The sequence below is a fragment of the Barbatula barbatula genome (genome assembly GCF_947034865.1).
Source record: "Barbatula barbatula genome assembly, chromosome: 22".
Lineage (NCBI taxonomy): Eukaryota > Metazoa > Chordata > Actinopteri > Cypriniformes > Nemacheilidae > Barbatula > Barbatula barbatula.
In genome coordinates, this window is record NC_136785.1 from 6412759 (window position 1) to 6421892 (window position 9134).

General features: G+C 41.0%; 1 protein-coding gene across 3 annotated transcripts in view; it reads left to right on the forward strand.

The window, feature by feature from the left end:
• Positions 1-6835, forward strand: part of vav2 (vav 2 guanine nucleotide exchange factor) — a 125977-nt gene extending 119142 nt beyond the window's left edge. For 2 of the 3 annotated variants that reach the window (XM_079485964.1, XM_079485965.1), the window contains 13 exons: positions 801-910; positions 992-1093; positions 1798-1886; positions 1985-1998; positions 2246-2267; positions 2524-2651; positions 2786-2857; positions 2974-3035; positions 3413-3529; positions 3618-3705; positions 3786-3909; positions 5227-5381; positions 5572-6835. In XM_079485964.1, coding sequence (XP_079342090.1) covers positions 801-910; positions 992-1093; positions 1798-1886; positions 1985-1998; positions 2246-2267; positions 2524-2651; positions 2786-2857; positions 2974-3035; positions 3413-3529; positions 3618-3705; positions 3786-3909; positions 5227-5381; positions 5572-5619 — 1131 coding nt within the window. In that variant the 3' untranslated portion in view covers positions 5620-6835. Of the gene's footprint in view, positions 1-800; positions 911-991; positions 1094-1797; positions 1887-1984; positions 1999-2245; positions 2268-2523; positions 2652-2785; positions 2858-2973; positions 3036-3412; positions 3530-3617; positions 3706-3785; positions 3910-4836; positions 4924-5226; positions 5382-5571 lie in introns of all 3 variants that reach the window. The other variant, XM_079485966.1, reaches the window with a different exon arrangement.
• Positions 6836-9134: the final 2299 nt, after the last annotated feature.

Sequence of the window (9134 nt, forward strand, 5' to 3'; positions counted from 1 at the left end):
TCCGTCTGGGCACGTTCATACTCTCAATACACAAGAAATGCTTTGTTCACCCAAACATGAAAATGTTGTCAATATTTACTCAACCATTCATTTTCCAAACCTGAACACAGAATTATTCAGAATGTGTGGAACTTAACCTTTTTGGAGCACCATTACCTTTCATGACAGTTTTTTTCTATTTGGGTAAAATGATGAGTAAATGATGACAGAATTTTTTTTGGGGGGGTGAACTGTACCTTTAAATAAAGTATGGTATGGTTTCACTGTATGCTCTCTTGAATCCATTGCTTCATCTTGTATCATCATGTTTGAGTTGCTTTGGATAAATGTGTCTGCTAAATGAATTCATATGTTTTGTTGCTGGTTTGATTTAGTTAAAAAGTAGCATTGTACAGACTGACACCATGTCAACACCGGATGCGACGCAACCAGTGTGGACAAAATGTTTAATTATAATGGGTTATTTTTTCGCGCCCCGTCCGATGTAGACACGGTGTAAAGGACATTCCACCCATGGCATGTGGCACAGTGGAATTGAACAGAATTTTTTATTTATTTAACCAAATACTGCAATTTTCAGACATAGTACAATCCTATAAGATGCTGAAAATAAAACAGTGCTACACAATGCAACAGCCAAAACTGCACAAGTGCTCTTGCACTGACAATATACAATAACATTTCTCAGAAGGAACATGTCCTGTGTGAACGAGCCCTTGTACGCCGTTATCTTCAATACACTGATCTCTCTCCACTTTCATCCCTTCATCCATCTTTGTCCATCACCTCTGTACCCGCAGTGGTCCTACGGCTTCTACCTAATCCACCTGCAGGGGAAACAGGGTTTCCAGTTCTTCTGCAAGACGGAAGACACCAAGCGCAAGTGGATGGAGCAGTTCGAGATGGCCATGTACGTTACAACTGCATTTTTGTAGAAACTTACCGAATTTACTCCTGGACCCAGGTCACCGAGTGAATTTAATCTGTGCAGGTCAAACATCAAACCAGAGAGAGCCACTGCCAACCAGCACAACTTCCAAATGCACACATTTGAAAAGAACACCAACTGCAGGGCGTGTAAAATGCTGTTAAGGTGAGGACCCGCATATACCCGCGCGCACACACAAGACGCAGTGTGTCCTGAAATGTGTTACTGGGGTAGTGCGCTGACCTCTATTACATGAGCTGCTTCTCTGACTGGCTGTATTGACGTGTGTGAAATCATGGTGCGCTGACCTAAATTTGCTGCTTTACAGTGTAGGTCAGTGTGCACATTAGCTGCTAATTGTACCAGCTCACTGTTTCAATTCATGTGTAAACCAACCGGGGACTAGTCACGATAACATTGGATGTTGAATCGAATGCCTCTAGTGGGGAGGTTGCGAATTGCAACCAACGACTCACTCCACCCCTCCCTTTCGAGGCACAAGGGCAGCTGACGCAGAGCTATGTGGTCACTTTTACGCATCTTTGCTGAAGGAAATAACCTATTTAGGAAACACGCTCTGAAGAGTAGTTTGTCCGTTTAGGGCTTCTGTAGAAACAAGATGGCGAATTCCATTTAAGGGGACCCGCTGTGTATATAGATAGAAATGGCTCATTCTTAGGCAATAAAAACACAAAGCTTCATAATGTAAGGTCTTAATACACCTCTGAAGAAATAGTTATGTATGTTAAATTGCATTTCTGGCAATACATCCTCCAAAAAATGACACACACTACATTTTCTATCAGAACTCTAGTTGTGTTTGGATCAAGAACTTATCATGAGTATGTTTTTCGTTATCTATATTTCAGGGGTATTTTCTACCAAGGTTACTACTGTTCACGGTGTGGGACCGGGGTCCATAAGGAGTGTCTGGAGGTCATTACCATCTGCAAAATAAGTGAGTCTCTGATAGACAGCGGCTGCGTACATTACATCTGCTCTGATTCAAGACATCAGCCACTGACTGTGCATCTCTCTCTCTCATTATTATTTCAGGTCCTCATGATTCGGTGAGTTTTTAGTGGCCTGAACTCATAAACCCTCTATCTCTGTGATTTGCTGTGCATTAACGTCTGATGAATTAATGATTCTCTTTTATGGATGTTGCGAAATAACTTTTTCTCAAACTTCATCACTTTACTGTTGGTCTTATTAAATCCTGAATGTTTTTCCTGATTTGGGAAAACATGTCAAGCTCATAACGTGGAGCTGATATGATAAAAATGATATTAACACACTGACTTCTCTCTCTGACAGGAGCCTGGACTTCCACAATCAGGTAAAAAAATGATAAATAAAATTGCTTCTGTCTTCTTTCGTACGAATGTGGTTATGCCAATATGACAGTCAGTATGTACACATTGCATGCAGCTTCCAGGTTAAATCTCTCGAAATTAACTTGACTAAATGTATACGGCAGCTCTTTGGTGCCATCTAGTGTATGTTACATATGTGCTGTACACGGTGTATGCTCTTTTTTTGATATAAAACGCTAAACACAAGTGTTTTATCGTGTGTCCATGATTTATCTCAAGGTCCCAAGATGGTGGCCATTAGAAATTACCACGGTACCCCTGCCCTGCCAGGCAAAATACCACTGTGTTTCCAGACAGGAGAAGTTATTGAGCTCCTGAAAGGAGATCCAGACACGTCGTGGTGGGAGGTACAGCTTTCACACTCACTATCCGATATTCATTTAGTGATAAGCTGTTTATGGTTGCCATGTTTTCAATTGCATTGTAAGAAAGAAACGAGATTCGTTTTTTTTCGTTATCATTCATTTGCTTTACCTTTTAGGGCAAGCTCATCTCAACCCAGAAGACTGGCTTCTTTCCCAGTTCAAGTGTCAAACCATGTTTAGATCCGAAGGTATTGGTTAAAGCTTTTTTCCTAAATAAGTACACTACGATATTTGACATTGCATGTTAACTATTAGAAAACAAAACCTTGTGATCTCACGTCATCCGTCGGTTTTCTCCTTACAGCCTTTCCAGTCATTTTCCAGCCGTCAGTCCTCCAGAGAGATGGATTACGGTGTTTATCCCTGGTATTTCATCCCTTTTTTGGAGGACATTTTTTTAGTTTTATATACCAACTGCTTTACAATGACGAGATGCTGTATTAACCCTACAATGTGTGTTCTGTATACTGTAACATCAAAAGTTGTAGTAGACGTTGAGTGTATGTTATTTGCAGCTGTTTGTTTATGCTAATGTTTTCGACCCTGCTTACATTGGCATGGAATTGTATTTGTGTCATAAGCAGAATCAATGAAGATGATTGATTGGCTGTAGGTTAATTGTAGGGCATGTTGAGTGTTTATTGTCTATTAATGAGGTAACAGCTCCTGCGAGAGACGCTGTAATGATGTTCAGGGTATTGAGCGGGCTCAGTGAATCAGGTGTGTTTCCCTCTGGGCTTCAGGTTCGCTGGAAACATGGAGCGACAGCAAGCCGACAACCTGCTTAAATCTCACAGCAGCGGCACCTATCTGATCCGAGAGAGAACGGCTGAAGCCGAGAGATTCGCCATCAGTATCAAGTGAGTCATGTGATGAAATTAATTTGACGTTTTCTAAACTGTGTAAAAGTGTTGCGGGTAATGAGAATTGCGTATTTCTTGTCTCCAGGTTTAATGATGAAGTGAAGCACATCAAAGTTATCGAGAAAGACAACTGGATACACATCACAGAGGCGAAGAAGTTTGAAAGCCTCTTGGTTAGTCAGACATCTCACGGTTGGAGTAATTTCTCAGTCTGCTTTAAATAACTTTAAATTGATGTTTTTTTGCATCACAGGAGCTTGTGGAGTATTATCAAAGTCACTCATTGAAAGAGAGCTTCAAGCTGTTGGATACGACCTTGAAGTACCCTTACAAATCCCGGGAACGAGCGAGCCCTCGCACCAACACCCGCTCACCAGGTAAAGGTTCACTGCTATAATCCTTCATGTCTGCTTCTTTATATTTTTGTTTCTTTGACTTTCACTTTTCTTCAAATGCTGGCACAAGGCTGGCATTGACACCCTACCAGTCTGGCAAGCAGCCGTCCACCAGCTTTGAAAGTCTGGACAAACAAACCCTGCCAGCTGGTCCCGCCCTCACATTCTGTATGCCCCGCCTCTGACCATTTCAGCTGTCTGTCACTTTTGGCTTGGTTTTCAAGGAGACGCCCACTCTGGCTGGAGCAAAAGCCTTAACGTGACTTCTGGCTCCTGGGGCCAAGTTTGGGGCCAGCCAGCTGAAAAGGCTCCAATAAACAGATGCTTCCTTTTAGATGTATTATAAATGATGTTTGCCCTCCTCGGCTGAGAGCCCGTATTAGACAGGCATTGTTCATCTTGCAGTGAAGCTTATCTGGTGATAGCTGACGCTTTTATGTAAGTGCATGACTGTGAAATCAAAGACAATGCTGTTTGAGGGGTGAGAATGAGGAAGGGGTTTAAGAAGGAAGTTCTGCGGGTTGTGTGTCAGCGCAAGAGCTGCAGAGATTAGAGACAGTTCAACAAAAAATGAAAGATTCTGTCATTTACTTTAGCGTATTGTTCAATATGGTTTTCTTTCCTCCAAGGATCACACAAAACGTGCGGCTGAATGTTTGTATGATGTTTAATAAAATGTATGTGAAAAATAATAAAAAAAAACGAATTTGGCCATCAGCGTATGTAGACTAACACACACACACACACACACACACACACACACAGAGGCATACAGTTGACTTGCTTTTGTTTGATAAGGAACCCATGTCCCTAATCTTTATCTGCCCTTTTTAACCTTTTAACTCTGTTGTCCTATTCCCTTCTCTCGCTCGCTCGTTCTCTCTTCTTCCCCCCACCGCCCTGTCTCAGCAGCCTCCTGCGCTTCCTACAACTTCTCCTTCCTCAGTCCTCAGGGCCTCAACTTCTCCTCTCAAAGCTCTGCTCCGTTTTGGTCAGGTACTGCCCATCTGAGTTTCTTTCTCATGTTCTCGCATCACCTCTTTCATTTCCATCCGCTCACCCTTTCATCCACATCCCTCCCCTTAGTGTTGTTTCCTCATCCTCTCATTCCGCGTCCAGAGATTCATAACAATCATAATCTGACCCATGAAAGTCTAGAGTAGAAATCACACCCTTATGTTCTAACACACATCTCAGACCACTGTCATTTATTGTCCACTCGTACTGTATGTGTATGTCTATTGTAACGCCTGCAGTGTTGTACATGTGCTAATGTAGATTGTTGGTGGCCTTGTATAGTGTTCACACCCAGGGTGGTCAGCACAGCTGTGGCGCGATACAACTTTGCGGCTCGAGACATGAGAGAGCTTTCTCTGCGAGAGGGAGACATTGTCAAGATCTACAGCAAGATCGGCGGCGACCAGGGCTGGTGGAAAGGAGAGGCCAATGGCAGGGTAAGACAGCAAGAAAATAAACAACTTAGCGTTATCACACAAGCTTTTGGTTATTTTGTTTATATGTTATTCACAAGCATTTTCCTATCAGCCAATCAAATTAGAGCATCTATATATTATATATATATATATATTGAAATCTGGCTTGTGTCTCTGGTTACATATAAAACTGTCCATATTCTTCATTCAGATTGGATGGTTCCCCTCTACATATGTCGACGAGGAGGGGGTGCAGTGAAGTTCTGGGGTCCCATGTCATCCAATCAGACTGTTCTGATCCACATCCCTCTAAGAGGACTATTTGGTTTCCATGGGAACACCTCATGGAACCCTTTTTTGCTGGAAACATTTTACAATGAGTATTTGTACTTCCGTCTCCTATCGTCATGTACAAATATGATTTTTTCCTTTCTCGGAACTCCCGCGTGATCTATTAGGGAGTCTATTCGTTCTAAGCATCCGAAGGGCTCGCGCGGAAAGACTGAACGGAACAGAACTTTGCCACGAACTGGCCAAAGGGATAAGCATGGCTTTAGATGTACAGTAATACCTGTAATGTGTGCCGGCGGCCACTGGGGTGTAATGGGTTGCGGGGTATAATTATAAAAAATAAATCTATAATTTATTAGAGAGAAATATCTATGATTTTAATGCGATGTTGAACGTTTGTTTAGCAGAAGCAGTGCAAAGAATATACAAGAGCAGAAAACGCACTTTGCATTTATTTTCAGAGAGAAATCGCCTTAGTAATTGGTAATGCCTTTATAGGTGGAGGTGAAGAGATGGAGCTCAGATTTGTCTTGCACATACACACTGATATATCCGCCCTGTCCAGAAATACGGTGCCTTTACATATGTGTTCCTCACTGTCAACATGTCCGGTTAAATGTGCAGCTTTGTTATCTGGTTCTGCAGCACTGCACTCTCACAGTCCCGTCCGCCTGCTGAACTGGCAGAACACCACAGAAGAAAACATCTATTGAACTGATGTGAGCAGAAGATCAGATCTGCTGCTCAACTCACTGAAACTGAGAGATGCAAACTGATCTTTGCGACAACTTTGCAAATGGTAAAGGGAACTTAGTGAAGGATACCAACACCACGTCTTCACATGCAAACGTGCCATGGAGTATACAAAATGAGATTTTGCGATTCACGTGGTCCAAAGTTTGGACGTAAAAAGGAGAAGCTCAAACTGCTGTTCTGTGCACTGATGTTCATGAATGCCCAGAGGTTTTTGTGAAATGTTTTGTCTTCAACAAGCACATATGTTTTATCACTCCAAATGTTTTTCATCTGCAGCCTGCCACATGAGTATCTTGCCTTACTGATTGGTGGTCACTTGGTGCTACAGAGCTACATAAAAAAATTCACTGTTGTTTTGGACTCGGAGACCCGCTGCTGAAGAACCTCAGCCATCAAGTGCACTTTATCTGTCCAGAGACCTTTTAAAACAGGACTCCACACCGCAGACCTGGACATTAAAGTTGAATATTATTATAAATGTCCTTATTTGTACCTCTGGGAGACAAACGTACAGTAAGAAATCTTTGTCACGGTGAGCATCGTCCTTTACACATTACCTGTAAACTCCGTAAGTGCATGGATGTGTCCGTCATACAATATTTTGAGAAACACCTTTTGCTGTTGTCGGGGGGTGTTGGACTCATAAAAGATATGACATGTTTTAGCTGCGCTCCAGACTTCCAGTTCAGCCGTCACAGTGATGGAAGAGTGCAGCTTCAGTCAAGATAGCACTGGCTTAGGGGCTTTAGTTCCTGTTTGTGTAGTGGATGAAACCCATTGCATGTGGTCATAGATATTACAACTGCTGTCCGTGGATCCTGAAAAAAGATTTGAAAAGACATGAAATCGTGTGCATTTTTTGAATGGTCAGTGATTTACAAACTGAGGTCTATCATGAAATAAATTCTTTTTTTGCCTATTTGTGTTTTTTTGGTTACTGTTGTTTAAAGACTTTGGATAAAGGTGCATCCCAAGGACAGAAGAGTTTGTGATATGATTGCTCATAATGGCTTTTCTTTCCCTAAACCCAGCATCCAAGTTCATTAAAGAACAAGGTGTTTAGTGATAATCCAACCTAGATCTCAAATATGGCAGAAAAAGCGAGGTAAGAGTGTCAATGGACACAGCAGTACATTCCCTAATCTATGTGTGAAGCATTGCCACTAGAGGGAGCCAAGTTACTTTACTTTTTATGATGTCTTGATGCAATTGAGCAAATTGTGATATATTTCAGTCATAAGAAAGTTAGCAGTCAAGCTGGTTACAGGTCAAGAATTAAAGCCCCTGGCAAATTTACCAAATGTCATATTTGAGCTTTATGGATGTGTTTTTTTCTGCGTGCGTGATCACACATGTGATGTTCCTAAACAATTCTATGATAAATTTGCCCACCAACCTATACAGCACCTACTGCCAGACTGAGGTGATTGAATTTTAAACAGATGAGAGAAACTACACCAATCATAATTAAGCGTATTTTTACGTGTCACTCACAACACGACAACTTATGTCTTACCGATTACCTTAATGAATGCAGTCAGGTTAAAACTTATCAGGGGAAAGAAACCCTATTTTCTTGCTGATTCCCAGGCAACAGCATACTTATCAAATGTATAGCCTACTTTAAATGTACTGTTAGTCCTTAGCATTATATCGTCTGCCAAGTGCGTAATTGGATGTAGCCTACATGGTTACACTGGTACCCTTTATAAAGCATTCATAAATGTGTTCATTAATGACAAATAAGTCCTTTACATACTCATTATGAAGCAGTTATACCTGCATGAATAAAAAGAGGGATGCTAGCGAAATACCTGCCAAATAGTGAGCCATTTTTAACTTGCATCTTATAAATGCTTAATAAATGTATATATTCGTTATTTATTTGAGCCGAAAGCAGATTCATTATTATCTTGATGTTGTTTGCAATATAGGCTGTCAAATATCTTCTTATACCTGCTCACTATTTAGCAGGTATTTCGTTTGAATCCCCCTTTTATTCATGCAGTTATAACTGCTTTATAATGCATTTGTAAATGACTTATTAATCATTAATGGACACATTTATAAATGCTTCATAAAGGTTACCTTAATGTAAAGTCTTACGCCTAAATGTATTGATTTGAAGTATCCTGAAGTACTGTATAAGCGGCATCTAGTGGTAATACTAAACTTTCAAAGTAGACATTTACATTAAAACGGAATCATTTAATTTCGCCATGTCAGACGTACAGTAGGCCTACTCTAACAACACGGAAGAGCCTGTTTTTATCTCCACCTAGATTAAGAATTGATTTCTATCTCATTTTGTGACTCTAAATAAGAAACACAACAGGTGTTAACGCTCCGTTTGTTCTGCTCATGCGTGCATTCATTGTCATTTCCATGATGGTACTAACGCAATGTCGAGGTGCAATACAGGTTAAAGGTCTCTAATATTGTGAGAGTGTCGTTTAGTGAGCATATATACTGTATCTCCAGTGCACAGCATTCAATATATTTATTATAATGATGAAACGTTTATTTTTATAGTACACGATCCCTTACTGTAAAGCACTAAATTCTGGTGGTGCTGTTTCGCGCACTGTTCATAAAAACAAACCTGCATTTTAAAACTTTATAATGTTTTGTTGGATAGATGTAGTTTGGGTTTGCCAAGCTGTCCATTGAGTTCGATCAAAGCACGTAATCCCCCGAATGATCTTGAGCGCATGTATCTCACCGCGC